At 48.0% G+C, this 23,891-nt stretch overlaps 1 protein-coding gene across 1 annotated transcript; it reads right to left on the reverse strand.

Annotated features, from left to right (window-relative positions):
- Positions 1–8,914: 8,914 nt before the first annotated feature.
- LOC147119876 (myb-related transcription factor, partner of profilin-like) lies at positions 8,915–10,835 on the reverse strand. The gene is made up of 3 exons (XM_085985287.1): positions 10,437–10,835; positions 9,994–10,156; positions 8,915–9,834 (listed from the first exon to the last, which is right to left on the reverse strand). The coding sequence occupies exons 1-3, from the start codon at positions 10,671–10,673 to the stop codon at positions 9,572–9,574; spliced, it is 663 nt and encodes a 220-aa protein (XP_085841413.1). The 5' UTR covers positions 10,674–10,835; the 3' UTR covers positions 8,915–9,571.
- Between the last annotated feature and the right edge of the window lie 13,056 nt (positions 10,836–23,891).

Below are 23,891 nucleotides of genomic sequence, written 5' to 3' on the forward strand. Positions count from 1 at the left end.
CCGTGGGAGCAGCCATCTTATCTGCCATTTTGTGTACCCCCGGCCGCATGGCATCCGCCGCCATCGTATCCAACGCACTCAACCGCCATTTCGTCACCGGAACCGATCACCGTCTCGGCGGATGACTATAGTGACTCACTAAGCCACATACTGGCCTCCGTGACGCTGGATCAAGGCCACCCTCACCATCTATCCAGCTCCATGATGGATATCGCGGTAAACGGCCGCGCCACCAGTTGCCTGATCGACAGCGGGAGCACAGAGAGTTTCGTCCACCCCGACACGGTACGTAGCCACTCCCTCACGATTCTGCCAATGCACCATCGCATTTCTATGGCGTCCAAGTCCCAGTCAATGGACATCAGCGGCTACTGTGTGGTGACCCTGTCAGTAGGGGGCACTGAATATCAAAAATTTAAACTGCTAGTCCTGCCCCGTCTTTGCGCTGCCATCCTGCTAGGGTTGGATTTTCAGTGCCACCTTAAGAGTGTCACACGAGCATACGGTGGACCCCTCCCCCCACTCACAGTCTGCAACCAACAACTTTTAAATCGCCCGCTGCAAACCACCTGCAGCCTTTCCACATTAAAAGTCCCCCCCCCTCCCCTGTTCGCTAACCTCACCCGCGACTGTAAACCCATCGCTACCAAAAGCAGGCGGTACAGTGCCGGGGACAGAGCTTTTATCAGCTCTGAGGTGGAGCGGCTCTTGAAGGAGGGCATTATCGAAGGTAGCACTAGCCCCTGGCGAGCTCAGGTTGTAGTCGTTAAAACCACTGCAAAACGCCGCATGGTAATCGACTACAGCCAAACCATAAACCGGTACACCCAGCTGGACGCGTACCCCCTCCCTCGCATATCTGATATGGTCAATCAGATTGCGCAATACAAGGTATTCTCCACCATCGACCTTAAGTCAGCGTACCACCAGCTGCCCATCCGCCATGAGGACCGCCAGTATACTGCCTTCGAGGCAAACGGCCGCCTCTACCACTTCCTTAGGGTCCCCTTCGGCGTCACCAACGGGGTTTCGGTCTTCCAAAGGGAGATGGACCGAATGGTTGACCAGAACGCGCTGCGGGCAACCTTCCCCTATTTGGATAACGTCACCATCTGCGGCCACGACCAGCAGGACCACGACGTTAATCTAGCAAATTTCCTCCGTACGGCCCAACGGCTGAACCTAACGTACAATAAGGAAAAATGTATGTTTCACACCAAGCGCCTGGCCATCCTCGGCTGCGTGGTGGAGAACGGAGTCATCGGGCCCGACCCCGACAGAATGCACCCCCTAATGGAGCTACCCCTTCCCCACTGCCAAAAAGCACTGAAGAGATGCCTGGGGTTTTTCTCCTACTACGCCCAGTGGGTGCCCCTCTATGCAGACAAAGCCAGGCCCCTCATCAAAGCCACCTCCTTCCCCCTGACACCAGAGGCGTGTGCAGCCTTCACTCTTATCAAGAACGATATCGCGAAGGCCGCAATGCACGCGGTGGATGAGTCCATCCCCTTCCAAGTGGAGAGCGATGCCTCCGACTTCGCCCTAGCCGCGACCCTTAACCAGGCGGGCAGACCCGTGGCCTTTTTCTCAAGGACCCTCCAGGGCCCCGAGACGAGACACTCCTCCGTCGAAAAGGAGGCCCAGGCTATTGTAGAAGCGGTGCGTCACTGGAGGCATTACCTGGCCGGGAAACGATTTACCCTGCTCACTGACCAGCGTTCAGTAGCTTTTATGTTTAATAATAAGCAGAGGGGTAAAATCAAGAACGACAAGATCTTGAGGTGGAGAATCGAACTCTTCACCTACAATTATGATATCTTGTATCGGCCAGGGAAACTCAATGAGCCCCCAGATGCCCTATCACGTGGTACATGCGCCAACGCGCAGAGTGATAGGCTGCAGTCCCTCCACAATGACCTCTGCCACCCGGGGGTCACCAGGTTTTACCATTTTATCAAATCCCGTAACCTGCCCTACTCCATCGAGGAGGTCAGGACCATGACCAAGAGCTGCCAAATCTGCGCCGAGTGCAAACCGCACTTCTATAGGCCGGACAGAGCAAGCCTGATCAAGGCCACCCGCCCCTTCGAACGCCTGAGCGTCGATTTTAAAGGGCCCCTCCCCTCCGCTGACCGCAATGTGTACTTCCTCAACATAGTTGATGAGTACTCCCGTTTCCCCTTTGCCATCCCTTGCCCAGACATGACCAGTACCACGGTCATCAAGTGTCTGAATGACATCTTCGCTCTGTTCGGGTTCCCCAGCTATATACATAGCGACAGGGGCTCATCGTTCATGAGCGACGAACTTCGGCAGTACCTGCTAACAAGAGGTATCGCCACGAGCAGGACCACCAGTTACAACCCCCGGGGGAACGGCCAGGTGGAAAGGGAGAACGCGACGGTTTGGAAGGCAGTCCTCTTAGCACTAAAATCTAAGGGCCTTCCGACCTCCCGCTGGCAGGAGGTCCTCCCTGCAGCGCTTCACTCCATTCGGTCACTGCTTTGTACTGCCACTAATGCGACCCCTCATGAGAAAATGTTCGTTTTCCCCCGGAAGTCTACATCGGGAACCTCGCTACCGGCATGGTTGACTTCTCCTGGGCCCGTCCTACTGCGGAGGCACGTGAGGACGCATAAAACGGACCCCCTGGTCGAGCGGGTGCACCTCCTACACGCCAACCCCCAGTATGCCTGGGTGACATACCCAGACGGGCGGGAGGACACGGTCTCCATACGAGATCTCGCACCCTCGAGTACCCCTGAATTACCACCGTTATCCCCCTTACCACCGTTATCCCCCTTACCACTGTTATCCCCCACCACCCCTCCCAACCCAACCCCTGCAGACGGCATGCCAAAGCCCCAGGAATCTTCGCCAACCACCCAGACACCAGACCCGACGTCGGATGCTGCAACACCACCGCCGCCACCACGACGATCAGGACGTCAGACAAGGCCTCCTGATAGACTTAACTTGTAGTACCCTTCACCCCGCCGGACTTCACATTAAACAAGGGGTGAATGTGGTAAACCACTGTATTGTATATTGCCACCTCTGGGTGGCGCTGTGTATGGAGGCATGCCTCAGCTGACTCCACCCACCACTGTGTGGGTTTCGTTCAGACTTGTTCAGTCACTCACGAAGAAGCATGGTCTCTTCTTAGCTAATAAAAGCCTTATTCATCTCTTCTTTCGACTCATCATCTCTTCTTCGACTCATCACCTTTTATGAAGTAATTGATAAGCGTATCAGCTGGTTCATCAGTTCTACGCCCTGGACCATGGGGAAGCCCGCTATTCTTCCAAATCCCATTGTACGCTCTTGCTGCTTGTCCAGGGTCATGGGGAAGGAGATGTACTGACGTCTCCTTCTGAAAAGGGCATTGTTCACCTGTCGGATGCAGCAATGTACCGCGAACTGGGAGATGTTGGCAATGTCCCCAGTAGCAGATTGGAAGGAGCCGGTGGCATAGAAGTTGAGAGCCACCGTCACCTTCACTGCCAACGACAGAGACGTCCTTCTCCTCAGCTGTGGACGCAGATCTCTGCGAAGCAGGTGGCAGATCTCAGTGACCACCTCCCTTCTGAATCGCAGCCTCTGAACACACTGCTCCTCAGACATGTTCAGATATGAGAACTGCTGGCGGTATACCCTGGGTGGGTAAGGCCTCCTGTGCCGACACCTGTTGGCCCTTCTCCATCTGGCCATGACTGGCACTCTCTCACGGCATCACTGATCACTTTGAATGCAATGCAGAAAGCCAACGTTTCCACCCATTGTAGCCCCCATTACAGTATATGTGGCGACTCAAGGCTATGGCACTGAAAGTGAAATCCAAGTGCAAAGCTCTGGCCTGAAGCCAGAAGTACCTGTGCGAGCGCTGAGTCAAAGCAGAAAGCTCTCTGCCTTTGTCTCTCACACAGAAGGATTGGCATAAAATGGCTGTCACTTATAATGCAGGAGGAGCCCTCTTTAAATAGCGCCCCCTGCACCCCGCAGCGACTGGGAACCGTTCCCCTCTACCAGTCGCTGGGGGTGCCAGGCACAAAGAAGGGCGGCGCCACTGAAGTTCCGGTTTGGGGCGCACAAAGGGCGTTGCACGATGAAATGACGTCAGGATCTGCGCGCGCAGCTGAGCGCGCGCAAAGACTTTGCGCCGACGCTAAATCTCTAGTGAAGTTGGGGAGAGGCGCAGGTCGCGCTGCACCCGGCCGCTAGCCGCCCAGCGCCCAACATCTCCTCCTCCTAAGGTGCTACCGGCTGGCACAAGCAACTGAATTTCTGGGCCCCTGTCTCTGTTTATATTAAACTAGGCCCTGTCTCTGTTTATATTACACTAGACCTTCTCTCTGTTTATATTACACTAGACCCTGCCTCTGTTTGTATTACACTAGGCCCTGTCTCTGTGAATGTTACACTTGACCCTGTCTCTGTTTCTACTACACTAGACCCTGTCTCTGTTTATGTTAAACTAGACGCTGCTTCTGTTTATATTACACTAGACCCTGTCTCGGTTTATATTACACTAGACCCTGTCTCTGTTTATATTAAACTAGACCCTTTCTCTGTTTATGTTACACGAGACCCAGTCTCTGTTTATATTGCTCTAGACACTGTCTCAGTTTATATTACACTGGACCCTGTCTCTGTTTATATTAAACTAGGCCCTGTCACTGTTTATATTTCACTAGCCCTTGTCTCTGTTTATATTATACGAGACGCTGTCTGTTTATATTAAACTAGGCCCTGACTCTGTTTAAATTAAACTATGCCCTGTCTCTGTTTATATTACACTGGACCCTGTCTCTGTTTATATTAAACTAGGCCCTGACTCTGTTTAAATTAAACTAGGCCCTGTCTCTGTTTATATTACACTAGACCCTGTCGCTGTTTATATTAAACTAGGCCCTGTCCCTGTATATATTAAACTAGGCCCTGTCTCTGTTTATATTAAACTAGGCCCTGTCTCTGTTTATGTTAAACTAGGCCCTTTCTCTGTTTATATTACACTAGACCCTGTCTCTGTTCATATTGCACTAGACCCTGTCTCAGCTAATATTACACTAGACCCTGTCTCTGTTTTTATTACACTAGACCCTGTCTCTGTTTATATTACACTAGACCTTGTCTCTGTTTATATTACACTCGGCCCTGTCTCTGTTTATATTACACTAGACCCTGTCTCTGTTTACATTACACTAGACCCTGTCTCTGTTTATATTAAACTAGACTCTGTCTCTGTTTATGTTACACTAGACTCCATCTCTGTTTACATTACACTGTACCCTATCTCTGTTTATATTATTCTAGAGGCTGTCTCTGTTTATATTACACTAGACCCTGTCTCTATTTTTATTACACTAGAAGCTGTCTCTGTTTATATGACACTAGACCCTGTCTCTGTTTATAGTACACTCGGCCCTGTCTCTGTTTATGTTACACTATACTCTGTCTCTGTTTATGTTACACTAGACCCTGTCTCTGTTTATAGTACACTACACGCTGCCTCTCTTTATATTACACTAGACCCTGTCTCTGTTTTTATTGCACTAGACCCTGTCTCTGTTTATATGACACTAGACCCTGTCTCTGTTTATATTACACTAGGCCCTGTCTCTGTTTATATTACACTAAACTAGACCCTGCCTCTGTTTATATTACACTAGAACCTGTCTCTGTTTACATTAAACTAGACTTTGTCTCTGTTTATTTTACACTAGTCTCCGTCTCTGTTTATATTACACTGTACCCTGTCTCTGTTTATATTACACTAGAGGCTGTCTCTGTTTATATTACACTAGACCCTGTCACTGTTTATATTATGCTCAAACCTGTCTCTGTTTATATTACACTATACCGTGTCTCAGTTTATATTGCACTGGACCCTGTCTCTGTTTATATTATGCTAGACCATGTCTCTGTTTATATTATACTGGGCCCTGTCTCTGTTTATATTAAACTAGGCCCTCTCCATGTTTATATTAATCTAGGCCCTCTCTCTGTTTATATTAAACTAGGCCCTGTCTCTGTTTATATTACACTAGACCGTATCTCAGTTTATATTAAACTAGACCCTTTCTCTGTTTATATTACACTAGACCTTGTCTCTGTTTATATTACACTAGACCCTGTCTCTGTTTATATTACACTAGACCCTGTCTCAGTTTATATTACACTAGACCCTGTCACTGTTTATATTGAACTAGGCCCTGTCTCTGTTTATATTACACTAGACCTTCTCTCTGTTGGTATTACACTAGACCCTGTCTCTGTTTGTATTACTCTAGGCCCTGTCTCTGTTAATGTTACACTTGACCCTGTCTCTGTTTATACTACACTAGACCCTGTCTCTGTTTATATTACACTAGACGCTGCTTCTTTTTATATTACACTAGACCCTGTCTCTGCTTATATTACACTTGGCCCTGTCTTTGTTTATATTACACCAGACCCTGTCTCTCTTTATATTACACTAGACCCTTACTCTGTTTATATTACACTAGACCCAGTCTCTGTTTATATTACACTAGACCCTGTGGCCTAGAAATTCGGTTGGTAGCGCCGGCGTTGAGCGCCTAAAGAGACCTAGAATTGGGGCGATACCCTATGTTGGGGCGGTCGCTATGAAGTTGGTGACAACTCGCATATTGACTATACATTTAACGCCTGCGCTAAGTGTTTGCACGCGCCCGCGAGTGCAAGTAGATCATGACGTCATTTCAGTGTGCAACGCCTTTTAGGAGTGCCTGAGCGCATATTGGGTGGCGCCCGGAGCCTTAACGCCTAGCGCTATTAGTGACAGTTCGAGGGAGTGCTAGCCGGCCCTTCTCGGATTAGGGGGGCGCTATTTAAAGGGGACAGCTCTTGTGCAGAAGCTTCAGCAACTTGGCCTGCACATTGCGATCGTTGCTGGAGAGATTTGGCGAGCTACTGTGGAGCAGAGTTTTGGGAATTTAGCATTACAGTTCTTGGGACCTTCAAACCTGTCCGGAGCAGATGGAGCACTACACCTAACAGCCTTTTGACCAACTGGCATCGGAATGGGAGCTGCTTTGGAGGGCGACGGCCTCATGTCCGAACACTGTGAAGGGGCAGAGAGACGGCGGGAGAGAGGGCCTGAATTGGGAGCTCGGCCTATCCGACGGTATGCTGCGAGGGTCTTTAGGCAGCAGGTGTCAAGCCATGACATGTCGGAGGAGCAGTGTTTGGGAAGGCTCCGATTCTGGAGGGACATTGTTACTGGTCTGTGCCACCTGCTTGGTCAGGATCTGCAGCCATGTGAACGGTGCAGGACCTCTCTGTCCGTGTTCGCTAAGCTGACTGATGGCCTCAATTTTTATGCCAACGGATCCTTTCAGTCATCCATTGGGGACATTGCGACTATCGCTCAGGTTGCAGTCCACTGTTGCATCCGGCAAGTGACAGATGCCCTTTACAGGCGAAGGCGTCAATTCATGACCTTCCCTCTGACCCTGCACAAGCAGGCGGAGCGCGTGCAGGGTATCGCTTCTATTGCGGACTTCCCCATGGTGCAGGGGGCGACTAACAGCACACACGTGGCTTTGAGGGCACCATGCCAGCATCCTTAGGACTTCCGCAACCGCAAGGGGTTCCACTCCCTCAACGTGCAGCTGGTCTGTGAGCACCGCCAAATCATCATGGCAGTCAACGCGCATTTCCCAGGGTGCAGCCATGATGTCTTTATCCTGCGGTTGACCTCAGTTTGTGACCTTTTTGAGTTGAGGGGCTGGCTCGAACACGAGGCTGGCTTACTGGGGACAAGGGCTATCCTCTCTGCTCATGGCTGATGACAACACTCCGTGTGGCCGACACCCCAGCAGAAGAGCTGATCAACAGCGGCCATCAGGCGACCAGACACAGTGAACAGCACACTGTTGGTGCTCTCAAAAAGCGTTTCCGATGTCTGGAACTTTCGGGGGGGTCCCTGCAGTACTCGCCGGAGCAAGTGGGTCACATCGTCGTCATCTGCTGCATGCTCCACAACTTGGCGATTCGACGCACCCAGCCAATTCCACCTGTCCCTCAACGACCAGCAGAGCAGGTGGAGGAGGAGGAGGATGAGGAGGAGGAGGAAGAGCAGGCGGAGGAGGAGGAGGAGGAGGAAGAGCAGGCGGAGGAGGAGGATGAGGAGCAGGAAGATGGAAAGGCTCCTGAAAGTGGAAGGGCCATACGTCAGAGGCTCATCAGGACTCATTTCGAGACCCCTCTGTCGGAATGATGAGAGTCTTAACTCCTGCGCACTTTGGATGTTTGACGGCCTCTGAATGCCAGCATCACTGAAAGTAGTCACGTGCACCATGCCACATTGAAACTTCTGTTTATTGTCACAAAAGTCTTTCATTACAGCAAAACAACATCATGTCAACAGAAACCATAACTAACAAAATAACTGTGAACACTTCAGCAAAGCCGCAAAATCAACAAACCTTCTGCAAATATAACAACAGGTGAGGGTGTCCTTGAATTTGGACAAAGAAACGTTTCAGCACCTCCCTCTACAACTGGCCCCTTGAGGGAGAACGACTTCTCTTTTGTGGCCGGCCCCTTCCCTCCCTGCTGCTCCTACATAATTGGACGCCAGTGGCGGGCTCAAGGCTGGGGGACGCCTGCTGACTGTGTGGAAGCGCAGAAGCCCCTAAGGGACGGCCTGGCCGACCTCTGGGCTTGGAGGGTGCGGATGCAGGATGCTTGATGTGACCATGGCTGGAAGCAGTGTGCCCTGCAGGTGGTGGCAGCTGCACTGCAGACGTCCCAGCGCTGGCATGTGCAATGGTCTCCTGCCGAGAGAGGACACCTGCACCATGGTCAGACGACACGCCGGCTATCTGAGGGGAGCAGCTCGGCTCATCTGCCACAATAGCAAGCTCCACTGATTCCTTGCCTTGTATGGGACTGGAAGGGCCCGGGGTGATCCTCACTGATGCAGAGAGGGTGGCTGCAGTGAGAGATCGCGTTGCCTCAATCTGGGTGTGGACGAGCCCAGCAAGTGACTGCATGGCAACAGTGAGGACCTGTGTGCCAGGTGCCAGTGCTTCGGAGAAGCCCTGGACAGTTCTTTCCATTGCCTCGGACAAGGCAGGTGCCGACCGCTCCACTGCCTCGGACAAGCCCTGGACAGACCTTTCCAGGGATTGTCCGAAGCCCTCAACAGTCCTTTCCATAGCGGCCTCAAAGCCCTGGACAGTCCTCTCCATTGTTGGGCCGAAGCCCTGGATAGTCCTCTCCATTGTTGGCCCGAAGCCTTGGATAGACCTGTCCATTGTTGCCCCGAAGCCCTAGATAGACTTGTCCATTGTTGCGCCGAAGCCCTGGATAGACTTGTCCATTGTTGCACCGAAGCCCTGGAGAGTCCTGTCCATTGTTGCCCTGAAGCCCTGGAGAGTCCTTTCCATTGTTGCCCCGAAGTCCAACATACTCTTAGTCAATGTATCTATTGACTGAGGCATCTTCTCCACTGCAGCCATCAGCTCCGTCTGTCTGATCCGGGCCTGTTTGCTCATTTCACCCAGGCGACGCACCTCCTCTGCACTCTGAGCAGCAGTCATAACTACCTGCCTTGCCCTCCGGGGAGACGGTGGCCGAACTTGCCTATCCCCTTGCGTTGCTGCATGCCGCTTGTTCCGGCAACTGGTTCATCCTCAGAGCCGCACCCCCCCCCGCTCCCCTCCAGGGGACTACTATCCCCAGTCTGTAGATGTGTCCGCTCCCTGGATTCTGCAATGGCTGGTCCGGATTCCTCCTGCTCCTCGCCTCCGATGGCACTGGCACTGGCAGCTTCAGTGCGTTGAGCCCGAGTTGGTGCTGATTCATCTGAAAGCAGGGAGTTGGAAGAGTGGCTTTAGCAAAAGGACAGGTTTGCAGAAAGGCATGCCAGATTGCGGCAAGGCTCTGACATGGCTGCACACTGAGGAAGCATGCTGGCGGGGGGACCAAGTGGAAGGCAACAGGTGAAAAAGGTGAGAGACTTACCCTCGCTGTCGGAAATGGGGTCGGCAGATGCAGTGGTCACAGGACCAGGCAGACATCCTCCAAGAATCTGGTGCACTCTCTCCTCCAGATCCGTGAGAGGGACCACATGTGGAGGCCCGCCACCGGTTTGAAAGTGGTCCCTTCGCCTCGCCGCCAGCTTGGCCTGGAGAGGAAAGAAGGGGAAGTTGTGTTACATGAGGCCTTGAGACATCATCGCATGCCCCCATGGTGAAAGAGCCCTTACATGAGGCCTTGAGACATCATCGCATGCCCCCCATGGTGAAAGAGCCCTTACATGAGGCCTTGAGACATCTGTCCATGTGTGTGGCCAGAAAGGGCCATGGGTGCTTGCTGACAGATGGCCATTGGGGCATCATGGCAACAGGGTGCCCGAAGTCAGCTGCAGATGGAGGGAATCAGAAGTTTGCTAAACCATCACTCACCCTAACGATCCGTGTGAGGTCGTTGAATTTCTTCCTGCACTGAACAGGGGTCCTGGTCGCCATGCTGCTGGAGTTGACCCTCACAGCAACCTCCCTCCAAGATCTTCGGTAAGCCTTCTGATTCGGCCTTTTGCCATTGTCCGGATACAGGACATCTCGACGGCGCTCAACTGCAGCCACCAACTGGTCCAGAGCCTCAGTGCTGAAGTGCTCCGCTCTCTGTCTAACCTTCTCCATGCTCAACAAGTTTCTAATGCCAGAGAAGGGCGAGCGCCGATGCTGAGGCCTACAGGGCGTTGGGTGTGGCAGCTCAGGCTGACTGACCCACCCCTTTAAGAGCCGGCCGGCGCCTGGAAGTCTCGTGGTTTCCCGTAATTGAGATCACCTGCGCTGCGCCCGTCCGCGTCGATATTGAGTAGAGCCTGAACTTTTGCGCCTTCGGAGCACCGTGCAATGGCTGATTTAACGCCTCAATCCCCTTTGGGGGTGATGCAGCCCAATATGTCGCCAGGCAGCGATAAGTTTTGTCTGGCTATAAACTATGCGCACCGCCAGTTCTACCGCCTCAAGCGGGGCTATACCCAATTTCTAGGCCTGTCTCTGTTTATATTACACTAGACCCTGTTTCTGTTTATATTAAATAGACCCTGTCTCATTTTATATTACACTGGACCCTGTTTCAGTTTATATTACACTGGACCCTGTCTCTGTTTATATTAGACTATACGCTGTCTCAGTTTATATTACACTGGACCCTGTCTCTGTTTATATTACTCTAGATATTGTCTCTGTTTATATTACACTGGACCCTGTCTCTGTTAATATTAAACTAGGCCCTGTCACTTTATATTACACTAGCCCTTGTCTCTGTTTATATTATACGAGACGCTGTCTCTGTTTATATTAAACTAGGCCCTGTCTCTGTTTATATTACACTGGACCCTGTCTCTGTTTATATTAAACTAGGCCCTGTCTCTGTTTATATTGAACTAGGCACTGTCACTGCTTATATTACACTAGCCCCTGTCTCTGTTTATATTATACTAGACGGTGTATCTGTTTATATTAATCTAGGCCCTGTCTCTGTTTATATTACACTGGATCCTGTCTCTGTTTATATTAAACTAGGCCCTGTCTCTGTTTATGTTAAACTAGGCCCTGTCTCTGTTTATATTACACTAGACCATGTCTCTGTTTATATTAAACTAGGCCCTGTCTCTGTATATATTAAACCACGCCCTGTCTCTGTTTATAGTAAACTAGGCACTGGCGCTGTTTATGTTAAACTAGGCCCTTTCTCTGTTTATATTACACTAGACCCTGTCTCTGTTTATATTACACTAGACCCTGTCTCTGTTTATATTTCAATAGACCCTGTCTCTGTTTATATTAAACTGGGCCCTTTCTCTGTTTATATTACACTAGACCCTGTCTCTGTTTATATTACACTAGACCCTGTCTCTGTTTATATTTCAATAGACCCTGTCTCTGTTTATATTAAACTAGGCCCTGTCTCTGTTTATATTACACTGGACCATATTTCTGGTTATATTAAACTAGGCCCTGTCACTGTTTGTATTACACTAGCCCTTGTCTATGTTTATATTATATCAGAAGCTGTCTCTGTTTATGTTAAACTAGGCCCTGTCTCTGTTTATATTAAACTAGGCCCTGTCACTGTTTATATTACACTAGCCCCTGTCTCTGTTTATATTATACTAGACGGTGTATCTGTTTATATTAATCTAGGCCCTGTCTCTGTTTATGTTAAACTAGGCCCTGTCTCTGTTTATATTACACTAGACCATGTCTCTGTTTATATTAAACTAGGCCCTGTCTCTGTTTATAATAAACTCGGCACTGTCTCTGTTTATGTTAAACTAGGCCCTTTCTCTGTTTATATTACACTAGACCCTGTCTCTGTTTATATTTCAATAGACCCTGTCTCTGTTTATCATAAACTAGGCCCTTTCTCTGTTTATGTTACACTAGACCCTGTCTCTCTTTATATTACACTAGACACTGTCTCTGTTTATATTACACCAGACCCCGTCTCAGCTAATATTACACTGGACCCTGTCTCTGTTAATATTACACTATACCCTGCCTCAGTTTATATTACACTGGACCATGTCTTTGTTTATATTACACTTGAACCTGTCTCTGTTGATAGTAAACTTGACCCTGTCTCTGTTTATATGACACTAGACCCTGTCTCTGTTTATATTACACTAGGCCCTGTCTCTGTTTATATTACACTAGACCCTGTCTCTGTTTATGTTGCACTCAACTCCGTCTCTGTTTATATTACACTAGGCCCTGTCTCTGTTTATATTACACTAGACCCTGTCTCTGTTTATATTGCACTAGACCCTGTCTCTGTTTATATTCCACTGAACCCTGTCGCTGTTTATATTATGCTCAACCCTGTCTCTGTTTATATTACACTGGACCCTGTCTCTGTTTAAATCACACTAGACGCTGCCTCTGTTTATATTACACTAGACACTGTCTCTGTTTATAATACACTAGACCCTGTCGCTGTTTATATTAAACTAGACTCTGTCTCTGTTTATGTTACACTGTACCCTGTCTCTGTTTATATTAAACTAGGCCCTGTCTCTGTTTATATTACACTAGACCCTGTCTCTGTTTATATTACACGATAAGCTGTTCTGTTTATATTACACTAGACCCTGTCTCTGTTTATATTACACTAGACCCTGTCTCTGTTTATATTACACTAGACCCTGTCTCTGTTTATATTACACTAGACCGTATCACAGTTTATTTTACACTAGACCCTTTCTCTGTTTACATTACACTAGACCCTGGCTCTGTTTGTATTATACTAGGCCCTGTCTCTGTTAATATTACACTTGACCCTGTCTCTGTTTATATTACACTGGACCATGTCTCTGTTTATATTACACTAGCGCTGCTTCTTTTTATATTACACTAGACCCTGTCTCTGTTTATATTACACTCGGCCCTGTAGCTGTTTATATTACACTAGATCCTGCCTCTGTTTATATTACACTCGAGACTTTCTCTGTTTATATTACACTAGACCCTGTCTCTGTTTATATTACACTGGACCCTCTCTCTGATTATATTAAACTAGGCCCTGTCTCTGTTTATATTAAACTAGGCACTGTCTCTGTTTATATTAAACTAGACCCTGTCTCTGTTTATATTAAACTAGGCCCTGTCTCTGTATATATTAAACTAGGCCTTGACTGTTTATATTAAACTAGGCCGTCTCTGTGTATGTTAATCTAGGCCCTGTCTCTGTTTGTATTACACTAGACCTGTCTGTTTACATTACACTGGACCCTGTCTCAGTTTATCTTAAACTAGGCCCTTTCTCTGTTTATATTAAACTAGACCCTGTCTCTGTTTATATTACACTAGACCCTGTCTCAGTTTATATTCCACTGAACCCTGTCGCTGATAATATTATGCTCGACCCTGTCACTGTTTATATTACACTGGACCCTGTCTCGGTTTATAATACACTAGACCGTATCTCAGTTTGTATTTCACTAGACCTTTTCTCTGTTTATATTACACGAGACCCTGTCTCTGCTGATATTTCACTAGGCCCTGTCTCTGTTAATATTACACTTGACCCTGTCTCAGTTTATATTACACTAGACCCTGTCTCTGTTTATATTATACTAGACACTGCTTCTGTTTATAATACTCTAGACACTGTCTCTGTTTATATTACACTGGTCCATATTTCTGCTTATATTAAACTCGGCCCTGTCACTGTTTATATTACAATAGCCCTTGTCTCTGTTTATATTATACCAGAAGCTGTCTCTTTATTTGTTAAACTAGGCCCTGTCTCTGTTTATATTAAACTAGGCCCTGTCTCTGTATATATTAAACTAGGCCCTGTCTCTGTTTATATTAAACAAGGCCCTGTCTCTGTTTATGCTAAACTAGGCCCTGTCTCTTTTTATATTACACTTGACCTTCTCTCTGTTTATATTGCACTAGACCCTTTCTCATTTTATATTACACTCGACCCTGTCTCTGTTTATATTACACTGTACCCTGTCTCTGTTTATATTACACTAGACCCTGTCTCTGTTTATATTACACGATAAGCTGTTCTGTTTATATTACACTAGACCCTGTCTCTGTTTATATTTCACTAGACCCTGTCTCTGTTTATATTACACTAGATCCATTCTCTGTTTATATTAAACTAGGCCCTGTCTCTGTTTATATTACACTAGACCCTGTCTCTGTTTATATTACACTAGACCCTGTCTCTGTTTGTATTATACTAGGCCCTGTCTCTGTTAATATTACACTTTACCCTGTCTCTGTTTATATTACACTGGACCATGTCTCTGTTTATATTACACTAGACGCTGCTTCTTTTTATATTACACTAGACCCTGTCTCTCTTTATATTACACCAGGCCCTGTCGCTGTTTATATTACACTAGACCCTGTCTCTGTTTATATTACACTAGAGACTTTCTCTGTTTATATTACACTAGACCCTGTCTCTGTTTATATTACACTGGACCCTCTCTCTGATTATATTAAACTAGGCCCTGTCTCTGTTTATATTAAACTAGACCCTGTCTCTGTTTATATTAAACTAGGCCCTGTCTCTGTATATATTAAACTAGGCCTTGACTGTTTATATTAAACTAGGCCCTGTCTCTGTGTATGTTAATCTAGGCCCTGTCTCTGTTTGTATTACACTAGACCTTCTTTCTGTTTATATTACACTGGACCCTGTCTCAGTTTATCTTAAACTAGGTCCTGTCTCTGTTTATATTAAACTAGACCCTGTCTCTGTTTATATTACACTAGACCCTGTCTCAATTTATATTCCACTGAACCCTGTCGCTGTTTATATTATGCTCGACCCTGTCTCTGTTTATATTACACTGGACCCTGTCTCGGTTTATAATACACTAGGCCCTGTCTCTGTTTATATTACACTAGACCGTATCTCAGTTTGTATTTCACTAGACCTTTTCTCTGTTTATATTACACGAGACCCTGTCTCTGCTGGTATTACACTAGGCCCTGTCTCTGTTAATATTACACTTGACCTTGTCTCTGTTTATATTACACTAGACGCTGTCTCTGTTTATATTACACTAGACGCTGCTTCTGTTTATAATACTCTAGACACTGTCTCTGTTTATATTACACTGGACCATGGGCTAGATTTTCAGTATAGACAGTTTTGGGGCGCTAACCTTAGCGCCCGCCCGAAGTTAGCGCCCGCCCCAAAGTAGCGCCCCGTTGCCGGAAATTCAGTGGCTTCGCCCTAAGAGGTTGGTGGAGCGCTAAAAGAGGCGTTCCACTACTATCTTTAGGCGCTAAGCCGGCGGTGCAGAGTGCAGCGCCCGAGTTCGGGCGCAGCGCACAGCAGACACTCTGGTGCCAGTGAGCTCTTAAAGGGGAAGGGTGCATGTGTTGTTTTCAAAGGCAGAGTCTGGGGGGAAAAGAAGGGGAGGAGGAGGAGGAGGAGGAGGAGGAGGAGGAGGAGGAGGAGGAGGTGGTGGTGGTGGTGTCCGGAAACATAAATACGCCATTCAGAACAACACACTGCATCCTTCCACACAACACATGCAGACTGCCGTTTATAGTGCAGGAGGAGTGCCCTTTAATTTGCGCTCCCCAGGGTGTGTTGCGTTCCATTTTACAAACGCTCTGGACGCCAGCCGCACAATGGGGCGGTCCGACTGAAGTTTGGATTCGGGGCGGCCAAAGGGCGTTGCACGAGGATGTGACGTCATTTTCTGCGTGCGCATCCGGGCGGCCGCTAAACTTTGCGCCGGCGCTAACGGGCAACTTAATTTGGGGCGGGGCGCAAACTGCGCTGCGCCCGGGCGCTACACGCATAGCGCCCGAAAATCACTTCTCTTAAGGCGCTAACTGCTGGCGCAAGCAACTGAAAATCTAGCCCCATATTTCTGGTTATATTAAACTAGGCCCTGTCACTGTTTGTATTACACTAGCCCTTGTCTATGTTTATATTATATCAGAAGCTGTCTCTGTTTATGTTAAACTAGGCCCTGTCTCTGTTTATATTAAACTAGGCCCTGTCTCTGCATCTATTAAACTAGGCCCTGTCTCTGTTTATATTAAACAAGGCCCTGTCTCTGTTTATGTTAAACTAGGCCCTGTCTCTTTTTATGTTACACTAAACCTTCTCTCTGTTTATATTGCACTAGACCCTGTCTCTGTTTCTATTATTCTAGACCCTGTCTCTGTTTATATTACACTAGACCCTGTCTCAGTTTATATTGCACTATGCCATATCGCTGTTAATATTACACTGGACCCTGTCTCTGTTTATATTACACGAGACAGTGTCTCAGTTTATATTACACTGGACACTGTCTCAGTTTATATTAAACTAGGCCCTGTCTCTGTTTATATTACACTCGACCCTGGTCCGTTTATCTTACACTGGATCCTGTCTCAGTTTATATTACTCTGGACCCTGTCTCTGTTTATATTACACTAGGCCCTGTGTCAGTTTATATTACACTGGACCCTGTCTCTGTTTTTATTACTCTGGACACTGTCTCTGTTTATATTAAACTAGGCCCTGTCTCTGTTTATATTATACTAGACGCTGGCCTAGAAATTGGGTTGGTGCGCCAAAGTGGTGCAAATGTCGGCTGAGCGCAGGATTTAGACCAGCGATCGGTGTGATACCGATCGCCAGAAATACAGTTTCAGTGCCCCTCGAGGGAGATGGGGCGAGGCTCGAGGCGCTCCGCATCCCTCTTAGGGCGCTGAAACTGATTATCGCAGCGCAACGTGCCACAGCACCACACGCTGCAGCACGGCACGCTGCGGTACTGCAGGCCTTCCTCCCACTGTTAAGGGGGAGGTGCCTGCAACAGCTCGATCCCCGATCGCGAGTGCCGGTAAATGAGCCCGGCACCAAGGAGAAGTTCCGGGCTCTCGGGAAACAGCCGGCAATGCCGCGGGGGGGGGGGTTAGGAGGCCGGGGACGGAGGTGCTGGCAGGCAGCCGCCCCGCACATCCACCTTAACTTGCGCCGCTGCCGGCACAGTAAGGCCCTGTGAACCGGGCGCGGGTAGCGAGCGGCGCAACTGCGGTGTTCGCTACCAAATATCGCGAATGGGGCATGAATGGAGCGCTGCGCACACCGAGGACGCCATCGGTGGCGGCGCAGCGCAAATGCCTACGGCAGCATTAGAGCCCCTACTGAATATCGCCGGAGACGCAGCCAGTGGCGCTACAGCCACTGACTGTCTCTTTAGGCACTAACAGGTGGCGCTACTCACCCAATTTCTCCCCCCCAGTCTGTTTATATTAAACTAGGCCCTGTCTCTGTTTCTATTAAAGTAGACCCTGTCTCTGTTTATATTACACTAGGCCCTGTCTCTCTTTATATTAAACTAGGCCCTGTCTCTGTATATATTAAACTAGGCCCTGTCTCTGTTTATATTAAACTAGGCCCTGTCTCTGTTTATATTACACTAGACCTTCTGTCTGTTTATATTGCATGAGACCCTGTCTCTGTTTATATTACACTGGACCCTGTCTCTGTTTATATTACACTCGACCCTGTCTCAGTTTATATCACACTGGACACTGTCTCAGTTTATATTAAACTAGGCCCTGTCTCTGTTTATATTACACTAGACCCCGTCTCTGTTTATGTTACACTAGACCCTGTCTCTGTTTATATTACTCTGGACCCTGTCTCAGTTTCTATTACACTGGGGCCTGTCTCAGTTTATATTACAGTAGACCCTGTCTCTGTTTATATTAAACTAGGCCCTGTCTCTGTTTATACTACACGAGACCCTGTCTCTGTTTATATTAAACTAGGCCCTGTCTCTGTTTATATTACACTAGACCCTGTCTCTGTTTATATTACACGATAAGCTGTTCTGTTTATATTACACTAGACCAAGTCTCTGTTTATGTTAAACTAGGCCCTGTCTCTGTTTATATTACACTAGACCCTGTCTCTGTTTATATTACACGATAAGCTGTTCTGTTTGTATTACACTAGACCCTGTCTCTGTTTATATTACATTAGACCGTATCTCAGTTTATATTACACTCGACCCTTTCTCTGTTTATATTACACTAGACCCGCTCTCTGTTTGTATTAAACTAGGCCCTGTCTCTGTTAATATTACATTTGACCCTGTCTCTGTTTATATTACACTAGACCCTGTCTCTGTTTATATTACACTAGACGCTGCTTCTTTTTATATTACACTAGGCCCTGTCGCTGTTTATATTACACTGGACCCTGTCTCTGATTATGTTAAACTAGGCCCTGTCTCTGTTTATATTAAACTAGACCCTGTCTCTGTTTTTATTAAACTTGGCCCTGTCTCTGTGTATGTTAACCTAGGCCCTGTCTCTGTTTATATTACACTAGACCCTGTCTCAGTTTATATTCCACTGAACCCTGTCGCTGTTCATATTATGCTCAACCCTGTCTCTGTTTATATTACACTGGACCCTGTCTCGGTTTATAATACACTAGGCCCTGTCTCTGCTTATATTACACTAGACCGTATCTCAGTTTATATTTCACTAGACCTTTTCTCTGTTTATATTACACGAGACCCTGTCTCTGCTGGTATTACACGAGGCCCTGTCTCTGTTAATATTACACTAGACCCTGTCTCTGTTTATATTACACGAGACTCTTTCTCAGTTTATATTACACTCAACCCTGTCTCTGTTTATATTACACTAGACCCTGTCTCTGTTTTTATTACACTAGACCCTGTCTCAGTTTATATTGCACTACGTGGATTGGAGGGTAGCTAATGTTACCCCAATATTTAAAAAGGGGGGTAGAGAGAATGCAGGGAATTATAGACCAGTAAGCCTTACATCGGTTGTGGGCAAAATGCTAGAGTCCATTATTAAGGATAAAATAGCGGAGCACTTGACAAATGGGGAAAGGATCGGACAGAGTCAACATGGATTTACAAAGGGTAAATCGTGTTTGACTAATCTGCTGGAATTTTTTGAGGAAGTAACTGGTAAAATAGATGGGGGAGAGCCAGTGGATGTGGTGTACCTTGACTTCCAGAAAGCCTTCGATAAGGTTCCACACAAAAGATTATCATGCAAAATTAAGGCTCATGGGATTGTGGGCAAAGTATTAACGTGGATAGAGAACTGGCTGGCGGATAGAAAACAGAGAGTTGGAATAAACGGCTCGTTTTCGGAGTGGCAGGCAGTGACCAGCGGGGTGCCGCAAGGATCTGTCCTGGGACCCCAGCTGTTCACAAAATATATAAATGATCTGGATCAGGGAATTGGATGCAATATTTCCAAATTCGCTGACGACACTAAACTAGGAGGAGGGGTGGGCTCTGATGAGGATGTCAGGAGGCTACAGTGCGATTTGGACAGGTTGGGGGAATGGGCGGATACGTGGCAGATGCACTATAATGTGGATAAATGCGAGGTTATCCACTTTGGGGGTAAAAACAGGAGGGTAGATTATTATCTAAATGGCAATAGATTGGGAGATGGGGAAGTGCAGAGGGACCTGGGTGTTCTTGTGCACCAGTCACTGAAGGAGAGCATGCAGGTGCAACAGGCGATTAAGAAGGCAAATGGTATGTTGGCCTTCATATCAAGGGGGTTCGAGTATAGGAATAGGGATACCTTACTACAGCTGTACAAGGTGCTGGTGAGACCGCATCTGGAGTATTGTGTACAGTTTTGGTCGCCCCATCTGCGGAAGGATGTTCTTGCCATGGAACGAGTGCAATGGCGATTCACCAGGCTGATACCTGGAATGGCGGGAATGACCTACGAAGAGAGATTAAATAGTTTGGGCTTGTACTCACTGGAGTTTAGAAGATTGAGAGGGGATCTCATCGAAACATATAAAATTATGGCAGGCCTGGACAGGCTGAATTCAGAGAGAATGTTTCCAATGGCCGGGGAGCACAGAACCAGGGGCCACAGTCTAAAAATAGCGGGCAAATCATTTAAAACAGAGATGAGGAAGAATTTCTTCACTCAAAGAGTGGTGAGCCTGTGGAATTCCCTGCCACAGAGGGCTGTGAAGGCTAATTCAATAAATATTTTCAAGAGAGAATTGGATATATTTCTGAAGGCTAAGGGGATTAAGGGTTACGGAGAAAAGGCGGGGACGGGGTATTGAACTGGTAAGATCAGCTATGATCTCAGATGAAGATCAGCCATGATCTCATTGAATGGCGGAGCAGGCTCGAAGGGCCGAATGGCCTACTCCTGTTCCTATCTCTATGTTTCTATGTTTCTATATCGCTGTTAATATTACACTGGACCCTGTCTCTGTTTATATTACACTAGACCCTGTCTCTGTTTTTATTACACTAGACCCTGTCTCAGTTTATATTGCACTACGCCATATCGCTGTTAATATTACACTGGACACTGTCTCAGTTTATATTACACTCGACCCTGGCTCCGCTTATCTTACACTGGACCCTGTCTCTGTTTATATTACACTAGACACTGTCTCTGTTTATATTATACTGGACCCTGTCTCTGTTTATATTAAACTAGGCCCTGTCACTGTTTATATTACACTAGCCCCTGTCTCTGTTTATATTATACTAGACGCTGGCCTAGAAATTGGGTTGGGGCGCCAAGTGGCGCAAAAGTCGGCTGAGCGCAGGATTTAGACCAGCGATCGGTGTGATACCGATCGCCAGAAATACAGTTTCAGTGCCCCTCGAGGGAGACGGGGCGAGGCTCGAGGCGCTCCTCGTCCTTCTTAGGGCGCTGAAACTGATTATCGCAGCGCAACGTGCCACAGCGCCACACGCTGCAGCATGGCACGCTGCGGTACTGCAGGCCTTCCTCCCACTGTTAAGGGGGAGGTGCCTGCAACAGCTCGATCCCCGATCGCGACTGCCGGTAGATGAGCCCGGCACCAAGGAGAAGTTCCGGGCTCTCAGGAAACAGCCGGCAATGCCGCGGGGGGGCAGGGTTAGGAGGCCGGGGACGGAGATGCTGGCAGGCAGCCGCCCCGCACCTCCACCTTAACTTGCACCGCTGCCGGCACAGTAAGGCCCCGTGAACCAGGCGTGGGTAGCGAGCGGCGCAACTGCGGCGTTCGCTACCAAATATCGTGAACGGGGCATGAATGGGGCGCTGCGCACACCGATGACGTCATCGGTGGCAGCGCAGCGCAAATGCCTAACGCCACCATTAGAGCCCCTACTGAATATCGCCGGAGACGCAGCCAGTGGTGCTACAGCCACTGACTGTCTCTTTAGGCACTAACAGGTGGCGCTACTCACCCAATTTCTCCCCCCCGTCTCTGTTTATATTAAACTAGGCCCTGTCTCTGTTTATATTAAAGTAGACCCTGTCTCTGTTTATATTACACTAGACCCTGTCTCTGTTTATATTACACTAGAACTTGTCTCTGTTTATATTAAACTAGGCCCTGTCTCTGTTTATATTACACTAGACCTTCTCTCTGTTTATATTGCACTATACCCTGTCTCTGTTTATATTACACTCGACCCTGTCTCTGTTTATATTACACTGGACCCTGTCTCTGTTTATATTACTCGACCCTGTCTCAGTTCATATCACACTGGACACTGTCTCAGTTTATATTAAACTAGGCCCTGTCTCTGTTTATATTAAACTAGGCCCTGTCTCTGTTTATATTACACTAGACCCTGTCTCTGTTTATCTTACACTAGGCTCTGTCTCTGTGTATATTACACGAGACCCTGTCTCTGTTTATCTTACACTCGACCCTGTCTCTGTTTATATTACACTAGACCCTGTCTCTGTTCTTTTTACACTCGACCCTGTCTCTGTTCATATTACTCTAGACCCCATCTCTGTTTATATTACACTAGACTCCGTCTCAGTTTATATTTCACTAGGCTCTGTCTCTGTTTATGTTACACTAGACCCTTTCTCTGTTTATATTAAACTCGGCCCTGTCTCTGTTTATATTACACAAGACCCTGCCTCTGTTTATATTACACTTGACCCAGTCTCTGTTTATATTACACTAGACCCTGTCTCTGTTTATATTACTCTAGACCCTGTCTCAGTTTCTATTACACTGGGCCTTGTCTCAGTTTATGTTACACTGGACCCTGTCTCTGTTTATATTATACTCAGCCCTATCTCTGTTTATCTTACAATAGCCCCAGATGCTGTTTATATTACACTAGTCCCTGTCTCTGTTAATATTACACTGGGCCCTGTCTCTGTTAATATTACTCTACACCCTGTCTCAGTTTATCTTATACTAGACCCTGTCTCTGTTTATAATACACTAGACCCTGTCTCTCTTTATATTACACTGGGCCCTGTCTCTGTTAATATTACACTAGACCCTGCCTCTGTGTATATTATACTCGGCGCTGTCTCTGATTATATTACATTAGGCCCTGTCTCTGTTTATATTAAACTAGGCCCTGTCTCTGTTTATATTACCCGAGACCTTCTCTCCGTTTATATTACACTAGACCCTGTCTCTGTTGATATTACACTAGATGCTGTCTCTGTTTCTATTACACTAGACCCTGTCTCTGTTAATGTTACACGAGACCCTGTCTCTGTTAATGTTACACTACACCCTGTCTCTGTTTATATTACACTAGCTGGGGAGCCCCGCGTTGCGAGGGCAATTTTGGGGCGCTTGGTCTCCCTGCCCCTGTGTGTGTCCCCTCTCCCTGTCATGTCCTCTCCCTGTCCTATCCCTCCCATGTCCTCTCCCAGTCCTATCCCTCCCCCCCACCCTCCCCTGTCTCCCTCCCTCCCTCCCCTCCCCTGTCACACTCCCCTCCCCCACTCCCCTCTGTCCCTCTCTCCGGCCCCTCCCCCTGCCTAGCGCCTGAGGTCCGGTGCCGTTGCGATAGCGACCGTGACGGACCGGAGCTGAGGTCCCCCGCGTATCGCGCAGCTGATGGACGGCCGCTGTGGGCGGGCGGGCGGCGCATGCGCGGTCAGTGCAGGCGGCGCGAGCCCCCCGCGATTTCCCGAGGCTCGCCCCACCCCCGCGATTTCCTCAGGCTCTCAACAACCCCCCCGCGATTTCCCGAGGCTCTCCCCCCCCCGCGATTTCCCGAGGCTCCCCCTCCCCGCGATTTCCCGAGGCTCTCCCCCCCCCGCGATTTTCCGAGGCTCTCCCCCCCCCGCGATGCCCCGAGGCTCTCCCCCCCCGCGATTTCCCGAGGCTCTCTTCCCCCCCCGCGATTTCCCGAGGCTCTCCCCCCCCCATTAAATTGTTATTTAATTCCCTAACACAACATTAAAATATTTACCTTAGTTCCCTAACACACAGAAAGTGTGGGGGGAAAAATTGTGAAAAATCAAGATGGCGGCCACTCACCTCAGTTCAGAAGGATAAGGCCCGCCCACACACGCACCGATTGGTCGAGCGGTCAGGTCACCGAAGCATAGGATTGGTCAATCGTCGAG

The sequence above is a fragment of the Somniosus microcephalus genome, chromosome 4 (genome assembly GCF_052327205.1).
Source record: "Somniosus microcephalus isolate GS21.2 chromosome 4, FLI_Smic_1.0, whole genome shotgun sequence".
In the NCBI taxonomy this organism is placed as follows: Eukaryota; Metazoa; Chordata; class Chondrichthyes; order Squaliformes; family Somniosidae; genus Somniosus; species Somniosus microcephalus.

Excerpts from the sequence above, each read along its gene's own strand:
- LOC147119876 (XM_085985287.1), bottom strand. The coding sequence starts at position 10,673 with ATGGAGAAGGTTAGACAGAGAGCGGAGCACTTCAGCACTGAGGCTCTG. Across the intron at positions 10,157-10,436 it reads ACCTCACACGGATCGTTAGG|GCCAAGCTGGCGGCGAGGCG; the intron begins GTGAGTGATGGT and ends TTTCCTCTCCAG. Across the intron at positions 9,835-9,993 it reads CCCCATTTCCGACAGCGAGG|ATGAATCAGCACCAACTCGG; the intron begins GTAAGTCTCTCA and ends CCCTGCTTTCAG.